The sequence below is a fragment of the Narcine bancroftii genome, chromosome 9, assembly GCF_036971445.1.
Source record: "Narcine bancroftii isolate sNarBan1 chromosome 9, sNarBan1.hap1, whole genome shotgun sequence".
Taxonomy (NCBI): domain Eukaryota; kingdom Metazoa; phylum Chordata; class Chondrichthyes; order Torpediniformes; family Narcinidae; genus Narcine; species Narcine bancroftii.
In genome coordinates, this window is record NC_091477.1 from 102,012,514 (window position 1) to 102,038,952 (window position 26,439).

The 26,439-nt window shown below is 36.8% G+C and overlaps 1 protein-coding gene across 6 annotated transcripts in view; it reads left to right on the top strand.

Annotated features, from left to right (window-relative positions):
• LOC138742532 (lisH domain-containing protein ARMC9) overlaps positions 1 to 26,439 on the top strand; it is an 83,768-nt gene that overhangs the window by 27,496 nt on the left and 29,833 nt on the right. For 4 of the 6 annotated variants that reach the window (XM_069897066.1, XM_069897063.1, XM_069897067.1 and 1 more), the window contains exons 10-16: positions 3,045 to 3,083; positions 4,439 to 4,476; positions 9,146 to 9,257; positions 15,355 to 15,447; positions 23,767 to 23,857; positions 24,006 to 24,129; positions 25,913 to 26,052. In XM_069897066.1, coding sequence (XP_069753167.1) covers positions 3,045 to 3,083; positions 4,439 to 4,476; positions 9,146 to 9,257; positions 15,355 to 15,447; positions 23,767 to 23,857; positions 24,006 to 24,129; positions 25,913 to 26,052 — 637 coding nt within the window. The remainder of the gene's footprint in view (positions 1 to 3,044; positions 3,084 to 4,438; positions 4,477 to 9,145; positions 9,258 to 15,354; positions 15,448 to 23,766; positions 23,858 to 24,005; positions 24,130 to 25,912; positions 26,053 to 26,439) is intronic. The other 2 variants (XM_069897064.1, XM_069897068.1) reach the window with 1 other exon arrangement.

Genomic DNA, 26,439 nt, shown 5'->3' on the forward strand with positions numbered 1-26,439 from the left:
GGCAAGTGAAAAAGAGAATAAATTTCTAGGCAGAAAGGAAATGAGAGGAGGGATGAGATTGATAGAATGGCTCTTCTAGGAACATCTAATGGGTTATGACTTTCAGTGTCTTCATAAATTTTTTTGATGTTTTATTTTTGATTTTCAGACTCCTATAAATTCAATTAAACACATTCTTTTTCAACAAGAGTCTCTTTATCCCCTGCCCCTCTCCCCTCCTTCCTGTACCCTAATATAATGCAAAAAGTTATATAAACTAAATAAATACAAGGAATAAAATATAGTTAAAGCCAAAACCCCTTAAGGGAACAAGAAGAGCTCAAAGGAAACCTAAAATAAAAGAATAAAGAACAAAATGCAAGAGCATATCACCTGCGTCACGACTCACTTTGCTGATCTCAAGCATTCCACTACTGCCAAGTGTGTTGTATTTACTTTATCTAAAAGGGCTATTATTACATCTGCACACCAATGTGCTGCAGATAGGGTGCGACACCCTAACAAATGTGCCATATTTCTTCCTCGAATTGTATGTAATTCTCTCTAGGAGGATACAACTCTGCATTTCTGTATTACATCATGTAATATTTAGTTGGGAGTTGGACTTCCACATGTCTGCTATGACTTCCTGGCTACTGACAAGGTGACCATCACAAACTGAATTTGGTATCTGGACAGTTTAAAACATGTCCATGATGTTTCCCAGAAGGTATGATTCTGGATCCTGTGAAAAATCCACCTTCGTAATTTTTTTTCAGAATGTCCCCCAGGTCATCCAAGAAGGACCTCACCTTTGTACGCAGCCAGGTTGAATGGTCTTCATATGTTTTTTGAAAACTGCAGCTTATTTCCATTCACCAAGGTCCCAATCATTAATTGCATTATTGAAAATCATTTAGTTCCCTGGAATCTTTCATCTTTACCTCCAAGTGTGTGCAGTACCCTCCTTGTAATGCAGTGGGTTAAGAATAGAAATAAGTCTTTAGTTGCTGGTATTAATAGTATCAGCTACCTTCTGTATTCTCCTCATATTCAGTTACATTTTCTTCAATAGAATTCCGATATCAGAAAGAGATTACAATGGGTAGCATTTTGTTACCTAGTACTAAGAGCTTGTGATCAAAGATTAATTTCTATTTGAGGTGTCTGTAGTTACTGGTTCAGACATAAATCACAGCCCCACTGAACAAATAAATTAAAGAACATGGTAATGGGCCATCATAACAGTTTGAAAATTTGATTGTTTTTATCTAAAAAATGTCTCAATGAAAGTCTGAAACAATGGTCATGATACAGTAGGGCTGTAATTGAAACTTCATGCACAATATGAAACAAAAGGAGATTGTGTTACCTTTATTTGCTTCTATCTGTGCAATCTTGGTTATCATTATGCAATCCTTTTGATACACTACACAATCAGCAGTTTTAGAAGGTTCGCCAGCTCTGACTCGACGGGAAGTAGACATAGGAATAAATTTTGTTTGCAATGCCTCAATCATGTGCATAAATTTAAAAAAAAATAAAGTCTTAAAGGAAGTACTGTGTCCCTTATTCTTGATATCGGATATCACCAATATCTGATATTAGATGACCTGTAATTGAATATCAGATGGCCCATGATATGTAAAGAAATTACCTGAGTATAATTAAATGAAGAGAATTTACTTTCATTCAGGTTTTTAGTTTTTGCCTCTTTCAGTAGGATTTTGTTAATGTGGAAATAATGTATGAATTCACCAGTTTTGATGCCAACAAAAGGACCTTAACGTATTGTCAAGAGCTTTATTGGCATGCACCCACCCAACCAACATTTTGGCTTATAAGAATGCATACTGCCTCAAAGAAAGTAAAATACACTTCTAAACAGGGTCTGTGACCATGTGTGCAAAACAAAACAGGCAAAGTTGATAAAATTTGAATTTCCTATGAAGATGTTCAATAAAGAACAGAAGTCAGAAAGTGTCCGCAATGAGACTTGCTTTTCCCTTGTAAAATTCAGCAAATGTTTCTCACTCTGAATAGTTGGAGTATATGAATACTCGATCAAAGTTCATTCATTAATTACAAGGTAAATTGTTCTATATCATAAAATGAAAGACAAATTTATTAATAAGCATGTGTAGTGCTATCGATCAACCACATTAGACTGAGAGTTGTGATTAATAAGCCTTAATCACCATAAGACATCAGAATATCTCATATGTTGCTGGCCTGGTTCCAAGGCAGGTATTGAGCGAGGAGTTTGGGCGTAACAGCCTTTATGGGGATTCTGACAGGAGTCACAGGTGCAGGGGTCGGGCCAGCCCAAACAGTACATTCATACAGTGGTTCCACCATAGCATGTAACACATGAAGATAATTATTGGGAACAGATGTTTGTCACTTAATGAGACACTGTCACCATTCCTTCAATATGCAAAGCCATAGCTAAAATGTTTTCTCCAAACCTCACTTCCGCTCTACACCTTTTTATTAAAAACATTAAACAAAAGGATTTAGTCACTGTTCATAAAAGCTTCTCATATGGCATTATTATGTGAAATTTTGGTTAGTAATGCTTCTTGCAAAGTATCTTAATATGTTGCAAGTGTAATAGTGTCAATTTTGTTCAAATAAAACCATATTGACAAAACTATCTCAGTTTTGCATAATTTACTGCTATACACTTAAAAAAAAATTATTTCTATCTTTCAGATGTTAGAATTACATCCCTTAAGACATCAAATCTTGTATTTGTTACCTTAATTATTTGTTGGATTTAATGTAAATAACATTTATGTTTATTCTACTTTACTTGTTAATGTGAGCAAATTTACTTTTAACTATGTAGTTTTTAATGTTGCATTTTGACTTCATTGAATATTTTCACTATATGGCTTTTCACTTTAATATCTTTTTGTGGCTCGTAGAAACAAAAGGGTTTAATCTGGATGGTTTTTTGTTTGTTTCATTATATTTATTAATAGGGTTTGAAGGCTTTTTTGCATATTTTCTAATTTATGTGAATATTTTCTATTTTGTTGTCTGATTATCTGTCCAAAAAGGATGTTTACATTAAGAGCCCTTGTAACAGTGAAGCATCTGTGAGTTTCAAATTTCTTTCTAGACTTCAGAATGTCTGCTCCCGTCTGCATCTTTAAATGATATATTTATTTTGTCGTATTCACAACATATTATAAATTGGAAATAAGTACAAATAACTATCTGGCAGGTGTATTGTGAAAATATAATAAAATGAAATAGAATCTAATAAAAGTGATCAATAGTCTTCAGTAACTCAAGTACTAACATGAGTATCTGAATAATGTAGCTGAAATTTTAAAAAAAACAAAGTGCTGGAGAAGCTCAGCAGCCAAACAGTGTCCTTTATGTAGCAAAGGTAAAGATATATAACCGACATTTCAGGCTTGAGCCCTTCATCAAAGTATGAGAAAATGCCTGCAGGTGTCTGAACAAAAGCGAGGCTGAAAAATAGTTGATATGTGATCCCATGATAAATCAGCTTGAATTGTGTACAACTGTCCTCGGCATTAACAAACAATTAAAGATACCAAGCTTATAATGGCCATTCAGTTTCTTATTCCTGTTGCAATACCACAACAAAAAAAATCTTGTTCTTTTTTCCTCAACTTGGAGAAGTCAGTTGAAATTAAGCCATGAGTTGGGAATTATTAAATAATTAATTTTTTTAATAGAATTTATAGTTTTGAGTTCTCCATTATACAAGGTTATAATTGTGTAAAACTGGAGTGAATGTCCTTGCTCTATGGGCCTGCTGTGGCAGAGCTTATAATAGATTCCATTGACTATTAGTGCTGCAGTTATCTCTGTGATTACAAAACAGTGAAATAAATTCCTACAAATCAAAAATTTATTACAGCAAGCCATGGAATACAGTTAAAGTTATCAGGAAATCTACATATTTATACGAAGCCCTACCTGTAACATATAATATAAAAGGTCTATGTTTCACTAGTAGCTCTCAGCAGAGTGAAAAAGGAAACAATAGTTAATTCAAAATTAATTTCATTTATCAAACCTTCTTGCTCAAGTTTTTACCTCCAAGAATATTTTCCGTTAATCTTTTGATTCAGCAGTTTGGTCTGTAATTCTCCTTTATTTTTTTTTAAACATGACTTTATGCTGATGCACTAATTTTCCTGAGGTACTTACAGACTATATAAGTGATACCAGCATGAAGCTTTGGTTATGCCTTATCTTGCTTGTCATTAAGTGCAGTGCATGTACCAGTAATCGCTACAAGAAACATTTAGCTATACTAATGAAATGTAATAATTACTATTATTCACCAAGGTCTTGAAATTGGTTATCTGCTGATATTTATCTCTCAAATTCGAGCATAGAATCTGCATGTATTGACTGCTTAAACTAAGAAACCCATCTATTTTAACAATTCTCTAACTTTCTTTCAAAATAGGCGTCGTCAATGTTGAGGGCATCCATTGTTCCTACCATGTAAGTGAATGTTGAATGGATATAAAGTTTCAAAGTGAAATATTTTTCATGTACTACTGGATGATCTGTGATGTTATTTTTATTTATTCAAAGTCTGAAATGTGGTTTTTAATGTTTATTATGGAACTCTTGCTGTGTTCATTCATTGCTGTATAATATAATTGATTCAGTTAATACATTTAGAAATCCTTTGAAGCTGAAATAAAAGACCCTCACAGATGTGCAATTTGTAATATATTTACCTACCACATTACAAAGGTTACAAGATATCGGTTCATTCCTCTCTACCAAGACTGCTTATTTCCATTTATTGACTGAGGATTTGCTTTAGGCAAAGAGGGCTGCTTGATGTTACCTTTAAGACCTGGCAGGATGGCAGAACATAATGAAAGACTTCCAAAAGAAGAGAAACAAGACTCCACTCTCACTGTTGAAGGTGCAGCCTCTCTACATCTTTCCAATGCACAAGGAACAAGGGATTGTGTGAGATCAAAGATGTGTTTTGAATCAGAAACAACCAAGTGCTGCAAAGGTGAAGCTGAGAGTGGGCAACAAGGATGTCTTCATCTACTATGTTTGCTATTGGCGGAAACTGGATATATGATCTACATTGGATACAGCAGGATGTGCCAAACTGCATTGCCTGGGCAAAGGGCAGCCCAGTCATCTGAAAGAACTGCAAGCAAGAAGACCACCAGACCAGGGATTGTATGAAAAATGAAGTAAACCATCTCCACAGACTCTACCCAACATGTACCTGCACACACACATACCCACACTACAAGCAGGGGTGGGGGGTGGAAAGAGACTAACAACATTACCACTCTCAGCATGGACAACTGTGATGGATAACCTCAACTGCAACAGAGACCCCAGCAGAGATGGAAACTAGGCAGAGCAAAGGGAACCCAACCACATCCATCAACCCCACCTCCCCACCCATCCAAACCCCTGCCAGAGACCTGAGGGTCAACACAATACAGTAAATGGAAGAGAGAACTGCAGAGGCCATTCATATAATTTCTTCACTATTTGCGGGAGATTGGAGCAGTCTTGAGTCTGTCAGCCCCACCCCCAACCCCAGCTCCAGGACACCACAGCAGAGTCCCCCTCAGCTTGAGGAGACCGGCACAGTATCGAGACTGTTACCACACCTCATCCCCACCCCAACTCCAAGAGATCTGGGCATCTGAGAGAGAGAGAGAAGTGATCTTAAGGCTATCTCACCATCCCCTGGCCCCTCCTCCCCATCCCACCCTGCTCCAGAAGACAAGAGCAGTATGGAGGCTGTCACATTTTCCACTGTGAATAAAGTTTATTTTGAAATTTTTTAAATGTGTTATTTGTTCATCTTCTCTTTGAAGTTACTTTTTTCTACTTGTGGTTGTGAACCTCTGTTTTTAGATCAGATTTCCAGTGTCTGCAATTATTTGCTTTTGATTCCCACTTCTAATCCATTACCTCTCATTGTAGCTAGAAAAAGTTAGAAATCTATCAAATTACAGAGAAAGCAGAAGGAGTGGAGATTACAAAGTAATGTCAGTGGTAGAACGGAGATCTAGAGTGAAGAATAATTAGTGTTGGTGTTGCCAGAGAAGATGGTGACATTTTGGAAATTGTTGAAATGAATGACTTAATGACTGGAAATGAATGAGAACAGAGGGGGGGGAAAATGCTGGAATTTAAAAATTCAAAACACTGCAAATCTGAAATTAGGTTTCAGGAAATAACCAGCAGATCAGATAGCATGTGTTAGGAGAGAAAAACAGCTAACATTACAGCTGGGTGTTCTTTACTCAGAACTGGTTAGTTCTGCTACAAAACAGATGACTGAAATTGCTGAGTTCACTGTTGAGCCCTGGAGGCGGGTGAGCTGTAATGTGCCTGTTCAGGAGATTGTGGGCTGTTCTACAAGCTCGTATTGGAGTTCAATGAAATGGTACAAGAGGCCAAAAATGGGGAAGTCTCAGAGTGAGTGGAATAGTGATTTAAGTGACTGGCAGCTATATTACTTTTATTTAATTACATAGTATTATAGAACCTTCTATGAACTTCTCAGCATCTGAAGGCATTTCACATTCAAAGAAAAATTTGTAAATTTTATTCACTGAAGTAACTATGGAAATTTTAGCTGTAGAAGAAATGTAATAAGCAATTTGTGCAAAGGGAGGTCCTTCAAAGAGCAAAGGATGAATGGAGACTTAATGGCTAAGAAGTAAATGTTGGACAACAAATGGAGAATCTTTCAGCATTTCTTCACATTGTTCTGTGAACTATTTTGCTTGTACCTCTTGTCATAAGGATCCTTTATTTAAATTTTCAGTTGGAAGTTTGCAAATCCACAGCAATGAGTCACACTCTCTGTAGTGTATTGAAGTGTTGGTCTAAATTTATATGCTCCGACATCAAGTGTTTGACATGAACCCATGATTTTCAGATTTATGGGTAAGATTGAACTAAAGCCAATAATCCAAGATCCTTAGGAAATGGCTGGTACATTAAATTGCAGATTCCAAAAGCTAAGGTTAATAGCTTAACTAGGAGCAGAAACAGGCCACCTGAGTCTGTTAAATCATTCAGATTATGGTGGATCCCAGCTGTAATTCCATTTATCTGCCTCAGGTCCATATATTATTATTCTGTTAGCTAAATAAAATCTCTCTTTAAAAGTAACATATTGCAGATGTTGGAAATCACAGTCTGAAAATAATTGCAGAAGTTAAAAAGTAAAAGGAAGCAAATTTAAGTTTTCAGAAGCTAAAATCAGACAAGATCTTGAGGAACATAAGATGACAGAAAAGAGCTCTTGCAAGGCATTAGGAAGGCTAAAAGGGGGCAAGAAATGTTCTTGGTGAATAGGATTTAAGAGAATTCAAGGTACTTTATATTTGCATTCAGAACAAGATGATTGGATCACTCAAGGTAAAGGAGGGAATTTGACCTTTGAGGTTCCCAACCTTTTTCTTCCCACTCACATACCACTTTAAGAATTCTCTATGTAATTGGTGCTCTGTGATTAGTAAGGGATTGCTTAAGGTGGTATGTGAGTGGGAAGGGAAGGTTAAAAACCACTGCTCTAGACCCAATTGTTACCAAAATATTTTGCTTGAGAAAAATTGTCATTGGCCCATTTCCTTTGGAGTTATGAAACCGTGCACATAACAAGTCAATTAGGCACGATTAAAAAGTGGTTTTCAAATTTATTTCTTTCCACCCACATCCCACCTTAAAGCGATCCCTTACTAATCACAGAGCACCTATGGCATAGGGAATACTTAAAGTGGTATGTGAGTTGGAAGAAAAAGGTTGGGAACCACTGAGTTAGAGGAACTGGGTAATATTGAGTAATGTGAAAATTGCAGAATTGGGAGAAATAGGCTAGGCCCACAGCTGTTCCTGATGTACGTTGATGATTTGGAAAAGAGAACTGAGTACAGAGTACGCAAGTTTGTTTTTGCACTAAATTGAGTGGAAAAACAAAATGAGCAGAGGATGCAGAAAGTCTGTGATCGGGTAAGGGTATCACAGATGGAATACAACATTTGGCAATTGTAAGGTCATCACTTTAGAAGGAAAAATAGAGATCAGATTATGAAAGATTTCAGCATGCTGTTGTGCACAGGAACTTGGGAGTAGTTGCGCAAGATTGACTGGCAGGTGCAACAGGTTATCAAGAAGTTAAATGCCAATAGCCCTGTTCTCAGCAATCTTCTTGGTTGCCTCTGCAGAAAGCATAAAGTCACGATGACCTTGGTATTCACAAGCAAAATGATCAATTCATGTGTGAGGTTGTATTTAAATTTGCACGAGATCACAGGTCTTGGTGAGGTAAAGTAATGCAGATTAATTTTGTTCATTGAAATAGACTGGTTTTGGAGAATGCAAAAATAGTAAAACTCAGTGATTCTGCAGAAAATGTTTTCAGACCACTCAGGCAGAAAATTTAATTGCAGATGTTTTGTTGTATGTTGTGGTTGACATCATTTAGGCAGTTTTATGCCAGAACTAAATAGTATCTAGGGAATGAATAATCCTGCTGAGAGGTGAAGAGAAACATTTCAGAGTCCTGGATATGTGCCATGATTGCTCAACTGCATGTTAAGCTCATTTCAACATCACAATGACTTTTCTTTTTCATTCCTGTGTGTGGGAATTTTGAACCCATTATGTTGCATTGCTATTTCTTTCATTTACCCAGAAAATTACACCTTGCTGACTGAGGCAGAGCTCACATCTTAGGTTTCAGTAAAAAGCTAGGTCTATTAGAGACGACCTTTTTTGAAGGGATTTCGAACATTAATTCTGTGAACAAAATTGTTTTTAAGTACAATGTTTGATTTTTAGATTTATTATTTCTTCTCATATATTTTCACTTAAATAGAAAAGAAGCTGATAATTATGATGAAATTGTTCAAGGAAATTATCACTTCCCAGTGAGAGGTAGCTTTGAAAAAGAAATACTGAAAGGATTGTCTTGTTTTCTTACTCATTTTTATTACCAACTGATCCTTGCAAATTACCAATGAAATTGAACCATTTTCACTTGCTCACATTTATCAATTATTTGATTTTTCTCAAAGTAAATTGGTTAAATTTTTTTTTGTTGAAATGTGACATGACTGAAAATGCATTGGTTCTAATAATGTTTCAAATGAATGTTCAACTCTAGGAATTCTAATGACGTTCCTTTATTAGCATCTCTTGATTATGAAAAGTTGAAGAATGATCTAGTTTATGGAAATGATCGACTTAAGGCACTTCTGCTGCAAGCACTGCGTTGGGTATGTGTAAAATTATTAGTCTCATTTTGCAGTTTTACTTATTTTTGATACTTTTAAGCCAGTGTAAGAATGTATTGCCTTTACGTTTCGACTGTACATTGTTAATCTATATATTTGTTTCGTTCTGGAAAAATTTTCAAGATTTAATTTAACACCAACCTTTTAAAGGTAATGCTTTATAATCAGATATCAGATTAGATCCGATCCTTCTGATTTATAGTAAGTAAATATGTATTGCAGATGAACAGCCTTTTAGATCAACATTGATATTTTCCAAGGCCTTTGATCTTGAAGGCAAGCCTACAGAATAGGTGTTTAAATTAATTATCTCTTCTTTTATAGAATAGAATGTATCTCTCACTTCACATCTCCATGTTTTTAAAGAACTAAATTTTTATGGAAGGTTTGCATCTGGAATAATGTATACAGTTCTGGATTCTTTAACTAGAGAAAAATATACCAGATTGATTCTGGATATCTGGTTTGTCACATGAATGGAGTTGAGCAAATGAGGTCTATTCTCCTTTGAGTTTAACAGAATGAGACAAAATCTCATGGCATTGGAGCCCTTTGACCCACTGCGTTCATGCTGATCTTTTTCCCCATCTAAACTGCATTTACCATTTATCTGCATTAGGCCGTTATATTGTTATGACTTGCCTCTTTATGTGCTTGTCTCAATTTCTCTTAAACATAATGATTGTATCTGATTCTACCATCTTCTCTGATACAGATTCCAGATATCATTCTCTCCAAAACTAAATCTTTCCCTCAAACTGCCTTTCAACCTTCTTAAACCTTTGTACTCTTGTTTTGATATCCCTGCCATGGGAATAAGATTCTGGCTATCTATTCTATCTTTGCCTCTTAATTTTTTTTTGTATCTTTTCATAGCTCACCCAGCAGCTTTTTTTTTCGCTCCTGGGAATCCAAACCCAACCTGTCCACATTTTACCGATAACTGAAGTCCTCCAATCCAGATAACATCTTGGTGAAGTTAAAGAAGAAAATCTGCAGTAGCTGGATTCAAGTGCAATACACGAAAATCTTTGAGAAACTCGGTCACACAGCATCCATAGGAAGCAAAAGGCAAAAAAGTATTCGAGCCTGATGCAATACTTAGGCCCAAAATGTTGATCACCTCTTGCTTCAATGACCTGCTGAATTTCTCCAGGGCTTTTGTGCATTGAAACGTTCTGATGAATCTTCTTTGTACTCTCCATCACAACTGCATCCTTTTTATAGTTTCGCGAAAAGAACTCTCACAATATTTCCAAATGCTGTTTAATAGTGCTTCATAAAGTTAAAACATAGCAACTCAGTGTTTTTATTCCATTTCCTATCCTCTGAAGGCAAGTATGCCATTTTGCTGTCTTTACCCTGTGTGGGATTTTTAAAGAACTGTGGGCTTGAAGCTCAAGGTTCCATTGTTCATTAACATTCCTTAATGCCCTGTCATTTTTTGTATGTGACCAACCCCTATGTCTTTCCAAAATACATATCTTTGCACTTGTCAGCATTAACATCCATATGGCAGCATTTCACCCAACTTACAACCTGAACTGTGTCCTGCATTAGACTTGGATAACTTTTCTCACTATATGCCACACCACCAATTTTTTTTCTTTCTTTCTTCTCCCCTCCCCCCCCCCCCCCCCAAATTATCTGTAAACTTGCTCATCGTTCATCCCACATTCACATTAAAGTCATCCGTTTCCATCACAAACATCAAGGTCTCAGCACTAATCCCTGCAGTACTCGAGTTTGCAGACGTCCATTCAGAAAAACAATGTTCTACCACCACCACATTCCTCCTATAAATAATAGCAATTTGAATTCATTTAGCTAGCTTGCCTTGGATCCTGTGTGCCTCAGCCTTCAAGACCATTCCATCATTTGGGACCTTGTCAAGTGCTTTGCAGACAGCATCTATTGCTCTGCTTTCATCAGTTCTTCAAAACATTCAATTAAATTAGTTAGACAGAATTTCCTTAGCACCTACCCATGCTGACTATCCCTGAAAAGTTCCTGCCTTTCCAAATGTCCATAAATTCTATTCCTTAGAATTTTTTTCCAGAAAGCTTCCTGTCACTGACAAGGTTCAGCAGCCTGTGGTCACTGAGCTTATCCCAAATGTCCTTCTTAAGCAAAGTGACATCATTAGTTGTCCTCCAGATAGATGAGAGCCAGCAAATGCAGGAATTAGCTGTTACAAGATCAAACCAGCAACCACAAAGAAGACATATCACACAGGGGTAAAGATGAACATTTACTTTATTAACAAAAATTCACCTTCAAACTTTAATTCAAAATCCCCCTTCCCTTTTATAACAATGCTCACTGGTTAATATTCAAATTTATATAACAGTGTAAAACTGATAAATTTCCCAACCTAAATATAACATGTATAATCAAAGTCTAAGTTATATTCCAACCAGCCCACAGAAAAAAAAACTTACACAAAACACATAAGACTCACAAAACTTTGATTGCAATCGAAGTAAAGATCGTAAACAAAATTCAGTTTGTTTGGTAAACTGAAGCCAAAAGATCTTTTATAGAGAGAGAGAGAGAGAGAGAGCACAAAATTCGAAGTGGTCTTCTTGAATTGCTCTGAGAGAAAAAAAATGGCTTGGTCCAGATTCTTCTGGCTGCCTTCAGAATCTTTTTTAAATGCCCAACATTCCAAACTGCCTCTTGGACAATGACTCATGCTTGGATTTCCTTTCATTCTACAGCCACACCCAGTCATGGTTTGTCTTCCACGTCCAGAAATTTCTAGATCCTCTTTTGTGCATGCTCAGTCTTTCTCTCACTCTCACCTTGGCAAACTGTCGCTTTTTAACAGAAAACCACACAACACATAACTTTGTAACAGAGCAAGTAAAGCAGCTTCCAGAGGGAGAATAAAATGGTCAATATTTAAGGTTGGAACCCTTCATCAAGACTTGTCTTGATCTATTTCTCCCACTGATGCTGCTTAACATGCTGTGTTTCTCCAGCACATTGTTGTTCGCTATCCTCCAGACTCCTGTGGCTTACAAAGATGTAAAAATCTCATCAGGACCTTAGCTACAGTGCCCTCCATAATATTTGGGACAAAGTCACCTTTTTTCCCCCCTTTATTTGCCCCTCTGCTCCACAGTTTTAATTTATGATCAAATAATTCACAAGTAATTAAAGTGTACTTTTCAGATTTTATTCAAGGTTATTTGTATACCATGCAGAAATTACAGTGCTTTTCATACATATTCCCTTAATTTCAGGGAACCATAATGTTTGGGGCATTTGGCTTCACAGCTGATTACTCAACTATGTTTAATTGCTTCATTGGTGCAGGTATAAGAGAGCTAGGCTTGCTTCTAAGCTTTTGATCATATTTGAAGTTTGTAGTTGATCTTTTTCAACATGAAGACTAGAGTTATGCCATTGGAAGTCAAGAAGCCATTATGAGGCTGTAAAACGATAAGAGACTTCATCCAAACCTTAGGATTACCAATATTAACTATTTGGAACATCATTTAGAAGAAAGAGCATACTAGTGAGATAAGACTGGTATTCCAAGGAAGATCTCCACTGCTGATAACAAAATAATTCACATCATAATGAAGAAAAAACCCCAAATGCTTTTCAGATACATCAGAAGCACTCTTCAGAGGGCAGATGTGTATGTGTCAATGACAGCTGTCTGCAGAAGACTTCATGAACTGAAATACAGAGGCTATACTGCAAGATGTCATCACAGTCTAAGTTTTCCTTGGAATACCAGTCCCTTTATGATTACTGTGCGCACAAGTACACTCTTCTTAATGATATTCCAAGCTGTTAATTTTGGTCATCCTAAGGTTAGGGCAAAGTCTCTCACTGTTTTCTTCTTTATTTTCAGTCTCATAATGCTTATTTTACTTTCATTGGCACAACTCTGGTCCTTGTAGAAAAATGGCAACTTCAGGCTCCAAAGGTGATCAAAAGTTAGACATGAACTTTTGTACTTTTGAAGCAATTAAACATGCCTGACTACTCACAAACACCTGTGAAACAAAATGTCCCAAACATTATGGTGCACTGAATGAACTGATAGGTGGAGGTAACAGGAATTGAACAAATCTCTTGAAGACAAAGTGACATCAAACAACTGGGAGCTTTTTTAAAAAAAATGGATTACCTAGATTCATGTTCCAGTAAGCATGAAAGGTAAATATGGTATGACCAGGAAACCTTGGATGACAGAAAAGAGTGTAGGAGGGAACAACAAAAAAAACATTAGCAGGACAAAGAGGGGCCATTAAATATTATAGGTAATTAAGATTAAGGAAAATCCCAAAATATTGTGTAAATGTATCAGGAGTAATTGGGTAGCCAGGGAAAGAATGGGGTGTTTTAGGAACCAAAGAGGTAAGTGGAATTATGGCTGAACTTTCAATATTTTCTGTCATCCAAGGTTTCCTGCTCATACCATATTTACCTTTCATGCTTACTGCAACATGAATCTAGGTCATTCATTTTTTAAAATAAGCTCCCAGTTGTTTGATGTCACTTTGTTTACAAGCATTTACTCTTGTCAGGTCCCCCTTTATGCAATTGAAATCAGCCATTCTCCACTTTGTGACCTTTACATGAGAACCAATTTTATCTATGTCCAAACTACTTTGAAACTTTCAGAATTTTGGTCACTATTCCTGAAATATTACCCACATTCACTTCCACCTCCTGCCCAATTTATTTTCCAAAGATGAGGTCAAGAACTGCCCAATCTCTTGTAGAACTATCTGGATATTGTCTCATGAAATTCTCTTCAGACATATATTGAGAAATTTTTTTTTTTAAATCTGCCCCCAGCTAAGATCTTTGCACTGAGCAATCCAAGTCAACACTGAGAAAGTTAAAATCCCTATTAGTATAACCCTCTTCTCTTGTGCATTTCTGTGATTTGCTTACATATTTATTCCTGTCATTCTTGCTGATAATTTGGAAGCCTATGGTGACGGATTGCCTATGCCAAATGGCAAAACACCTGAACCAACGAACCAAGTATAATATGGCCTAATTGGACAATCCCTCCAGGATATCCTCTTTAAAGTACTGCTGTGATGTTCTCTCGAATCTTTAGTGAACCTCCCATTCCTTCCTTTCTTGGGTCTCCCTTTGTCATATCGGTAAATTCTATATGCTGGAGATTTAAGCTGCCAGTCCTACTCGTCCCTCAACCGATATTTTGTGATACAGTGATATCATAATCCAAGTAGTGATCCATGTGTTAAGCTACTTGAACATCCCTGTGAGGCTCTGTGCTTTAAAGTAAACAGTTGAACTGGTCAGCTCTCCCATGGTCCCTAATTTGCTCTAACTCGCTGAAGCGTGCAAAATTTGGACAGAATATGTGAGTGATAAAATGTTTCCTTTCATTTGGACCTGGGTCACATTCTCAAAATCAAGTGTGAGCAATTCAGAGCATAGATGACAAAAAATCTTTACCAATCTTCCAAATTTACCATACTTCGAGCTGTGAAGATTAAGCATTAAGGGAAACAGGTGATGTGTGGGGAAGAAAGGCTGGGGTAAAATCTTACTGAATGGCAAGTCACTGAATGATCTACTCCTACATCTCATTTCAGTTCTGTGAAAGAGACTGGGGCTTCTATAATTGGGTTAAATTTACCATTTTGTATTCAAACGAGTCATGACAGGTGAGCTCAAGTATGCAGCATGCAAACTTGAAGGAGTCAGGTGCTCGGAGTTGTATGGAGTGGCATAGCCTGAGTGATATGGTAATAAGGAGAATACATTAGGACACTAAAGCTGGATGAAAACGTATGAGGTTGCAGTGAAGACACTATTTATATGAATTATGAACACCTATATTTGCAAATCATAAGATCTAACTTTTGTCATAACTAAAATCTTAACTTATCAATCCACAGGCTTTTGTTTGATTTATTTATTTAATGCCAATTGTAAGTGTATACTTGTTAATTTGATAGCAAATTAGAACGCTAAACTTGTATGATAGGTATTCTGCTACATTGAAGAATGTTAAGATTTAATCATTGATTTGGTGCATTGTTCATCATTGCTGTGACTTTTTTTACTCTTATAGCGGCTAACACAGTCTCAACCTGGAGAACAAAGAGATACGGTCCTTCAGGCTTACGTTAGCAATGATCTGTTGGAATGTCACAAAAAAAACCAGGTTTGTTGATTTTAACAAAATAGTAGAACAATGGAACAGGCTTTGCGGCCTACTATGTCTGTGCCAACCATGATGTTAATCTAACTAATCTCATCTGCCTTTAACATGATTTGTATCCTTTGAATGTTCATGTGTCTATCAAAATCAGTGGGTCTCAACCTTTATCTTTCCACTCGCATACCACTTTAAGTAATCTCTATGCCGTCGGTGCTCTCTGATTAGTAAGGGATTGATTAAGGTGGTACGTGAGTGGGAAGAGAAGGTTGAGAATCACTGCTCTAGACTCGGTTGTTACTGAAATATTTTGCTTGAGAAAAATTGTCATTGGCCTTTGGAGTTATGAAACTGTGCACATAATGAATCAATTAAGTATGATTAAAACAGTGGTTTTCAAACTTTTTCTTTCCACCGACATATCACCTTAGCAATCCCTTACTAATCACAGAGCATCTATGGCATAGGGAATATTTAAAGCTGCATGTGAGCGGAAAGGAAAAGGTTGAGAACCACTGCTCTAAATGCATTTTTAAATATTGCCAATTTATTCTATCTGCTTTTACAACCTCTCCTCGTAATGAGTTCTAGCCACATGTCATGCTGATTATGTTTTTTTTAAAAAACTTGCCTTGCATATCTCATTTAAATATTTACTTTCTCATTTTAAACCTACGCCATCTGATTTTAAACTCCTCTACCCTGAGACAAAGACTGACCATTCATCCTTTCTATGTCCTTCATGATTTTATACATCTAAGTAAGGACACCCTGTAGTCTCTTGTGCTCAGGATAAAAAGCCTTAGTTTATCCAATCTCTCCTCATAACTCATGCTCTGCTATCTCAGTAACATCCTTCTAAATCTTTTTGCCACCCTTTCCAGCTTAATGACATTCTTCCTCTAGCTCGACAGCAAAGACTCACACAATACGTTAGTGTGGTCTCATCAAGTCTTGCATATTTTAAACATGTTGTCCCAATTTTTATACTCAATGCCTTGAGAAATGTAGGCAAGTATGCAAAATGTCTCCTCACCACTTTGTCTTCCTGTGTTGCCATTCTCCGGGAACGATGTACTTGTACCCCGGTCTCTCTGTAACAACGCTCTTCAAAGCTCTGCTGTTTATGTGCAAGTTCTGCCCTGATTTAATTTCCCAAAATACAACATGTCCATGTTAAATTCCATTTGCAATTTCTAGGCCCACTTTCCCACTTGATCTAGACCCTATTGTAATCTTGGATAACCTTCACTATCCATGTAATAGGTTCTTAACCTTTTATCTGTGATCATCAGACCAGACAACTGCCATTGTTCAGAATCTTCCAGATTTCAGATCGTTTTAAAGTGGTGGTCCCTTTAAGCAAATGCAATGTTTCAAAATCACACAAAATAGGAGGTGTAGGTGTTGAATGAATTTTGATAAATAAAGACCATAATATCATTAGTATGTTTTTTTAAATTTTAAAGTAAAATTTCAAAATAAAATAGCAGACATCTCAAACAATGCAAATGCAGTAAATGCACATTTTCGCTCAAACTCTTTTTAGCTACTTCTTCCATAGGGGACTCTGCAGCTCTCTTTGCCATTGAAGTTGCCACCAAATATAACTGAGTTTTAAAAATGTTGAGCAAATATTCTCCATTTTCAGAGGGAATGTTGGCCAGAAGCCTTGCCCCACCCCCCCACCTTCTAAGGAACTACAGTCGGTTTTATGCCCTTGTGTCATTGAACTGATTACTTTTGGGTTGGAAGGGAGGGAAGGGTCTGTTTTCTTTCTGAATTGTTTCACTTCTTGTATAAGTTTTTGGCTATTTATGTCTTGTATGGAATGCCTTAGATTTTGTAATCAGCTAAAAGTAATGATACTCTCCACTGATTTCAGAATGATTTTTAAAAAAAAAAGGAAATTTGAGTTGTATGGATTTCACCTTACTCCATGATCCCCATTAGGAGAGGTGATGTTCAGCACGTTGGAGAATTATTATACACAGAAAAACAGGAAGTGAAAAAGCACTATTTCAATAAATTAAATATTTTGTGCAACCTCGACACAAAGAAAGGTACATACACATGAGATAAAAGTAGTAGTACAATAATCACAAACTTTATTGAATGCAGAAATAATGAGGAGCGAATGACACGTGTAGCAGTAGCTATGCAAGGCCAGGGAAGTTTTCCTTCACTAATTATGTCATCAAAAAAGCACTTAACACCTCAGTTCAGCAAAACATAATGTATTTGTGGTTTAATACAACAAGAAAAGTTCACTATACCTGTTCGTTTCACTGATTTCTGAAGATTATTCCCGAGTAAGTTACAAAGTAATGCTCCTGTGTGAAATAGAACAAAAATTACTAACGAACCTACATTTTTGTTTCACTGCACAAGTATGTATTTCAGAATTCATTGTTATGCTTTTATTCACAGCAATACTATAATGACAGTTTTGTACTTATTATACCCTGGACTCTAATAATAGGTGCTATTTCTTCAGATATGTCCTCTTTTATGTCTCTTTTCTCAGTGATTTAAAAGGCCTCTTGATATTAATGCCAACCAGCTAATTAATATAATAATCTATTACGTGCCTCGTAGGAATACGTTTTGACCTTCAGATTTCCAAATTCTAATGTGATTGGCCAGAAAGTTAAGAGTAGGCTATGTTTAAACTAATTCTGTTCATGCTGTTTTATTGTTATTCCACGCTAGAATAAAGTCAAATGTATTATTTTTAATTTTTTTTGTCTCCTATATGTTGAAGTTATTGTTTATAAGGGTATCTCTCCTTGGGGAATTTGATCTCTCATGTGAATACTTGGATTTGATTGGTTTTGTTCCCAATGACCAGAATCAATACACACAAACCCTTTGTGCTTGCAGTTGTCTGTGCTGATCCTGGAAGTCAATCCGATCCTGGAATCCATAGCATAGTTTGAAAGATGGCATACCATGCCGTGAATAAGGTGAAGATGATGGGGCTGTCGGAGCTGCTGTAATGGCAGCACTGCCGCAGGTGCAGACCCACAAGGAGTGAGGGAGCGGAGATGCAGCACTCCTGTGGCCTCCAGTCGATTGCCATTGGCGCCCATTGGGGTTTTTGAAATCCTGCGACCACGGGTCTGTGTCCAAGATGGTGGCATCGATAGATCGGCAGAAGTCATGAGAGGCTGCAGACTCCGGGGCAGTAGAGGACGGAAAGATCACGCCCTGTCTGAAAGGGAGAAGTAGAGGAGATGACCCGCAGGGACTATGACCATAGCGGCAGACCAGTGAGGGGGCTCTGCGGCTGAGGAACCAGTGCATGTGGTGGGCTGCTGGCGACTAGAGATGAGGAAGTTATGGGATGGTGAAGACTGCTGTTGGGAGACTTGCACTGAGCTGTGGACTGCTGGAAACTGACTCAAACTGGCTGGAGGGGTACCAGATTTCTGAACCGGAATGCGAGGAGGTGTCGAGGGGGCTGAAGGGTTCTTGTCTGTGTTGGATGTTTGAATCTGGAGTTTGGGTTGCCAATGGTTTGGACTGGACTCTGTGTGGCTGTGGGGGTTGCAGAAGTGCTGGAGGCGAATCTGACTGCAAATCTGACCGTAAGAGGTGCTTAGGCAATTCTGGCCGGTGGCGAATCTGTCTGCCTTGCAGCAAGCAAAAGGAAATTTCATGTAATAAGACATTATTTTATTACCATGACAATAAATTGAATGTTGAATAGTGTTCTGAATGAACAATGCACTTAAAATACCCATAAAAACCTTTGATAGCCAGAAAGGACCCATCCCTGGCTTTGTTTTAAATAACATTTCTGTATCTCACTTTAAAAAAAAAATTATTAATCATAATAAATCACACAATAAAGATACATACAAGTGCACAATATTTTACCCCTTACAACCCCTACCCTAATCCACCCAACCTCCCCCCCCCCCTCTTAATTACAACAAAAAAGAAAGAAAAGGAAGAAAGAAGAGGGGATCAAATAACATGGCATCCTTCTGTTATTTGCCATGGTTTGGGGCACCACCAACAACGCATGGAGGAAAAAAATAATTAATGAATCAACTGCATATACTCCAGATATGGGCTCCAGGTTTTTTACAAAAAAAAAGAATAATTATTACATAAATTATATATTATCTTTTCCAATGGAATACAAGCTCTCATTTCCAAATGCCGTCACTGAATACTCAAATTAGTCTCATTTTTTCCAAGTATTGTGGCCAAATAGTTTCTAGCCACAGCTAACGCTAATCAAAAAAGCAATTTGAAATTTATTTAATTTTAACTCCAAACCAAACTCAATTTATTAATATAACCCAATAAAAATATCAAAGGATCAAGTGAAATTTTAAATTTAAAAATGGCTTCTAAAAGTTCCTTAATTCTATTTCAAAGGGTTTCACCATCTCGCATAACCAAGTAGAATGTAAAAAAAGAACCAACTTCGTTATGACATCTGAAACATAAATCAGAAGAAGTAAACTTTTATTTCTTTAATTTCTCCAGAGTTAAGTATAACTGATGAAGAAAATTATAATGAACCAGTCTATGACCTTACATTTACAATTTTAGTCATATACTATCCTCACATAAAGTCATCCAATCATCCTGGAAGATGGATATGGACAAATTTTTTCCCATTTTAATTTAGATTTATAAACATCTGGTTTAAGCATTTTATTCTGCAATAAAGCATACCTCTCAGATATAAATCCTTTCTTGTCACCATCAATAAGTAAAATTTAAAATTTAGACCACCTGGGTAACTGTAACGTACGCCTAAAATTATCCAACAATAGGGCTTTAATTTAATAATAAGAAAAAAGAGTATTTGAAGATATTTCATATTTCTCTTTCATCCTTTGGAATGAAATAAAATATCCTGTTTCTGAACAATCTTCTACTAATTTAATACCCTTCTGATCCCACAATTTCAAATTTGATTATTAAGTGTAAAAGGAAAAAGCTTATTTTTGAAACAAAGGAATTTTACCTGAGTACCTCTAATTTCATTTTTTATTCCATAATTCCATTAAAGGTTTTAGCACAGGCAAATTATTATTACTTAATAACTTAGAATTCCATTTAAACAGATCCATCTTCTCACCAATCTGAAATAATTCAATATTATCAAAGATTTATCCACTTCAAACATCCTGTTAATAAATTTGAACTCAGCTAATTCATAATAATTCTGAAATATAGGAAATTGCAAACCTCCTCATGCATACTTCCAAGTTAATTTCTGTAATGACACTCTTACCATTTTATCTTGCCACAGAAACCTCCTTACCAAAACATTAAAAATCTTTTTAAAAATTTTGAGGAATCTTGCCAGGAATAGATTGAAAAAGATATTGAAGTCGGGGAAAGATATCATGTCCTATTAATGTTATAGGTAAATCTTTCCACCTATTCAAATCATATTTAATATTGCACAATAAAGGTAAGTAGTTTCATTCATATAAATGATTATAATTACAATATTATAATGCCTAAATATTTAATCCTGTCAGACCACTTAAATTTCACAATATGTCTACAAAGTGAATAATCCATTTCTGTATCTCATTGTTGACACTGAAATTAAGTTTAAAAAAATATATATTGTAAAACATTTAAATAAAAATAATTTATTTTTAATAATTAACCCACTACTTGGGGGAAAAAGAGTTCTACTTTGTCTTCTAAACCATTGCACAATACCTATTGAAGGAGAGGGCAGTGCCTTGGCTCTTGTGCTTGGTCTAACCTAGCTTGCAAACTTCCATGTTGAACATGCACAGAATCACTCGACTTATTGTAACTTAAATGGCTGAATCACATCTATTGTTTATATTGCAAAAATTATTTGAAACCTTATCACTAATTATGCCTTTTTCATGCTCTGGACATCAGAAATTTAAATTGCAATTTCTGCATCACTAAACAGTCCACACCTTGGGTTGTAGTTATGGGTGATTTCAACTTCCCTAATATTGACTGGCACCTACTGACTGCGAGGGATAGATGGGGCTGAATTTGTCAGGTGTGTACAAGAAGGATTCATGACACAGTATGTGGACTGGCCAACTGGAGGAGAGGCCATACTGAAGCTGGTTCTGGGGAATGAACCTGGTCAGGTGGTGGACCTCTTGGTGGCGGAGCATTTTGGTGAGAGTGACCACAACTCTCTTAGCTTCAACATAGCTATGGAAATGAATATAACAGTCAAACTGGAAAAGTGCTTAACTGGGGAAGGGTTAATTATGAAGAAATGAGGCAGGAACTAACGAGAATAAATTGGAAACAGATGTTTAACGGTGAAACCACAGATGTAATGTGGAGGAAGTTTTGGGACCACTTGTGCAACGTTCAAGATAGGTTTGTCCTACTGGGACATGGAAAATGAAACCATGATTGATGAAACAGGTCAGGAAACCAGTCAAGAGGAAAAAGGAAACATACTTTACATATAGGAAGCAGGAAACAGGAAGGGGTCATGAAAAGTATATGGTAGCCAGGAAGGATCTTAAGAAACTACTTAGGAATGCTCAAATCTTGCATGAGAAGGCTTGGCATGTAGAATTAAGGAGAACTCCAAGGAGATCTATGCGTATGTGAAGAGCAGAAGGATGACAAGAATGGAAGTGGGGCTGCTAAAGGATAAAGAAGGCAATGTGTGCCTGGAGGTTGGGGAGGTCTTAAATTAATATTTTGCATCAGTATTCACAAGAGAAAAGGACCTTGATCATGGTGAGGTTGAAATAGAACAGGTCTGTGTGCTGAACAATGTGGAGATTAAGGAAGTGGAAGTATTGGATATTTTTAAAAACATCAAGGTTGCTAAGTCCCTGGGGTTGGACGTGATATACCCCAGTTTGCAGTGGGAAGTGAGAGAAGAGATCGCTGGGGCCGTTGCTATGATCTTTGAATCCTCTTTGGCTGCAGGGGAGGTGCCGGAGGATCAGAGAATGGTGATTGTAATCCCTTTGTTTAATAAAAAGGAATAGGGAGAATCCTGGAAATTATTTACCAGTGAGTCTTACATCAGAGGTATGCAAACTGATTGGAGAGTATTCTTAAAGATAGGATTTATGAGCATTTGGATAGGTAGGTAGCATGTTTTTGTGAAGGGAAGGTCATACCTCACGAGTCTAATTGAGTTTTTTGAGGAGGTACAAAAGAATTTGTTAAGGGTAGGACAGTAGATATGGTCTGCATGGATTTTAGCAAGGCATTTGTCAAGGTCCCCCATGACAGACTCATCCAGAAAGTCATTAGGCACAGGATTAGTGGAACCTTGGCTATATGGATAAGCAATTGGCTTGTAGGAAGAAAGCAAAGAATAGTACTGGAAGGAAAGTATTCTGCCCAGAGGTCAATGATTAGTGGAGTGCCACAAGGATCTGTTCTGGGACCTCTGCTCTTTCTGATTTTTATAAATGACTTAGATGAAGAGGTGGAAGGATGGATCAGTAAGTTTGTGGATGACTCGAAGGTTGGAGGAGTTGTGGTTGGAGCTGAAGTTTGTCGAACGTTACTAGAGGCTATAAACAGGATGCAGAGTTGGGCAGAAAAGTGGCAGATGGATTTCAATCCAGATAAGTGTGAGATGATGCATTTTGGAGGGACACACCAGAATTTCTGGCTGAGTACAGGGCTAATGGTTGGTTACTTCAGAGTGTGGGTGAACAGAGGGACCTTGGGTGCAAATCCATACATCGCTCAAAGTTGCCGCACAGGCTCAAAGTTGCCGAAGAAGGCTTATGGGATACTAGGATTCATTAATAGAAGGATTGAATTCGGGAGTCGAGAGGTCATGTGGCAACTCTACAAATCTCTCGTAAGACCACACTTGGTGGTCTCATTATAGGAAGGATATGGAAACTGTGGAGAGGATGCAGAGGAGATTTACCAGGATGTTGCCTGGACTGGGAAACAAGTCTTAAAGATGTGCAGATTGGTAGGTTAATTGGCCACACACTTGTGGGTGGGAGGGGATGGAAGTTTGATGGGTAGAATTAATGGGAATATGGGAAGAATAAAATATGATTAGGGCTGAATTTGTATGAATTAAGTGCTTATGATCAATGTCGACTCATTGGAGTGGTGGGAACATCTCCATGTTGTGACTCTTGACAGGCTCAACTAGTCCATACCAAATAATGTGCCCTCTTGCTTTAGTCCCACTTGCCTGCATTAGGCCCATACCCCTGATTCTCTCCCATTTATGCAGTTATCCAAGTGTTTTAAAATGATGATGTTTCAAATATCTTTACTTTGTCTCATGTTTTGTTTCAAACTTGCTTTGTAAGCTATTAAAGACAAATGTTTTCCTTTTTGCAGAGAAGTCTAATAAATTTGTTAAATTCAAAGAGTGAGATTGTCAGACAGTACACAGCACGGTTAATTAATGGATTTGCTTCTCTATCATGTGGTAAGTTTTGTCTATTTTTATAGCGCTACAAATTTTTACTTAAATAATGAAAATTTCATTCCAAGTGATTTTTATTCTCATGCACAACAAAATCATTAGGGAGTCAGCAGAGTGACCAAGTCTTTTCATTTTATCGTATATTTGTCAGGCCGAACGTATTTAGCACAGAATATGGTATTATTGAAGATTCTTGAAGAAACCCTGGAGACTGAGGAGGAGGATTCCATAACAAGGGAAAATGTGTTGGGAGCTCTGCAGAAACTTAGCCTCAGGTAATGATAATGCTCATTTTAATAAAGCAGATTTCAGAGGCCAAAATAATAAGGAAGAACTAATAAAAATTTCAAAAGAGGTTTTGGGGGCCAACTCGAGAATAAAGGGCCTATTGGGTGAAAGTATACATGAAAACTGGCTATCAATTCTCATAATGTTTCCAAAGGTAAGATCTGAAAAAGAGGTTACAGAAAAACTTCAAAGGTTAATCATTTGAAATGGGAAAAGACCTTTGCTAGGTATGACCAGTCTAACTGGATAAATAACAGTGGAAATAGGAGAGAACAGCATTAGATGAGATAAACAAATGAGAAGGATAAAGAGAAATGTATCCCAGCAAAATGTTTGTTATAACAGGACAACTCTGATTATCCAAAATTGGAATCTCCAAAATCCTCATTTATCTGAATTTAAAAAAAATAAAAATTTGGATAAATGAGGATATCTGAAACAAATTAGAAATCCTCATTTATCTGAAATTTTCTCGGAGCCAATTTGACCTCATGGGTTGGAGGAAAAGAATTCACTCGACATGAAATTAGAACGATGATAGTCCTCACTTCAGTTAACTCCTTCCCCTCTCTCATTTCTTCTTTACTTTCCCCTATTTGTTTCTCCAACTCTTCCTCTCAAACTGTGTGCCACTGTCTCCCAGCTGCAAGCAGTCGGAAGAATCCATTGTCCCAGCATCATCAAGGAGAGCAGCCTTCCGGAACTTGTGGAGACATCAGCCTCCCAGCAGTAACCAAGCCTCGGTGGGGAGGCGTCGGAGATCGGTGGCGGCCAGCATTTTTTTTGTGAAAATTAAACGTTATTTTAATGCTTAAAAAGCCTTCCCTTGTTGTTTGTTGTTTAAACACTGTTATAAGTGATTTGCTGTTACAACTGGGCTGCTTTTAAAAAGTGACCAGTTCTCTGAAAAAAAAACATTTATCCGACATAGGCCAAGTCCTGACCATTTTGGATTATCAGAGTTGTATTGTAGTTGATGAAATTGCCTGTTAACTGATAGCTGAAGAGAACTGTTAATCTTAACTAGACTGATTGTAACATTTTCTGACTAAAACTTGTTTAGTGACATGATTTGTGTTCTTACAGCAAAAACACCTTTTCCCATTTTACTGGAGATGAGAGAAGAAAATTTTCCTTCACAAATCGTCATTTATATAGTTGAGAAACAGAATAAAACTCACTCTCAGATTGTACATGGCGAGAAAATAAATAAATGTTATTTTTCAACTCCTATTTCTTGATGCATGCACAGCTGACTCGACTTTGTGGCTTATTTTTTATGGAAATCGTGATATGGTTCATTTTCTTAGAATGAATTTCTCCCTCCCCACTGACCTCAAAACGTGGGAGTCACCTATATGACAATGGATGAGTAAAATCTTAGTCAAAGACAGCTTTTAATTGACATTTTATTGCAGGAAAGCATTAGTATGGTCAGCAAGTTTAATGAGAGAATTTTGGAGTTTCAACCCTTGGTATCTCTAGGCATGCTTCCAGTAGTTTGACAATTTAAACTCGGGATGATCATGAAGCCAGAATTGGATTTTCCCAAGTATCGAATCATATTTGTTTGTAAATGCTGCCAGATCTTTTTACACCAGGAACATTAGAAATATAAAAAGAATAAAACTGTTGTAGAATTTTTTAATTTTTTTTTTTGTAGATGTTTTTGGTTGTTTTTCTGGGATTGCTGTTTAAAAACAACTTTGCAACTGTGATGTTCCCATAAATGTTCACAATATTGTATAAAATGCTTTTTGTTCTTTTAAGGCGAAGATTACAATCAACTATGATTAGAGATGATATTATTTTCTGGCTGACGAGAGTTCTGGAAGACTCTGATTCTCTGTCAGATTACACTTTGGAATATTCTGTTGCATTACTCATGAACCTCTGCCTTCGTACCCAAGGTATGGTACAACAGCCACCATGTGGCAGTAGTTTTGTTTGCAGCATCACTTTGTATTTAAAAGCTTACTAATTGGATCAGACTGCCACTATTATTGTATACTGATAAATTAAAATAATAAAGGAAATTATAGGGATAAGGAAAGGGTTTTGAGTGAACCAGGTTTAGCAAAATCACACAGTATTTATAAAATAGTTATAATTGATTCTGCCACATCTGGATCACAGTAAAGAAACTTTTCTGCAAGCTGTAGAAATGCTATGTTTCTAAATACTCTTGTGTGAAATCTACTTTCCTAGCTATTGCGCTTGTAATTTCCAAAATGCTTTCTAAGATCTATTTTCTGATGAAATGTCTTGTGCCTGAAAAATTAACCGTTATCGCTCAA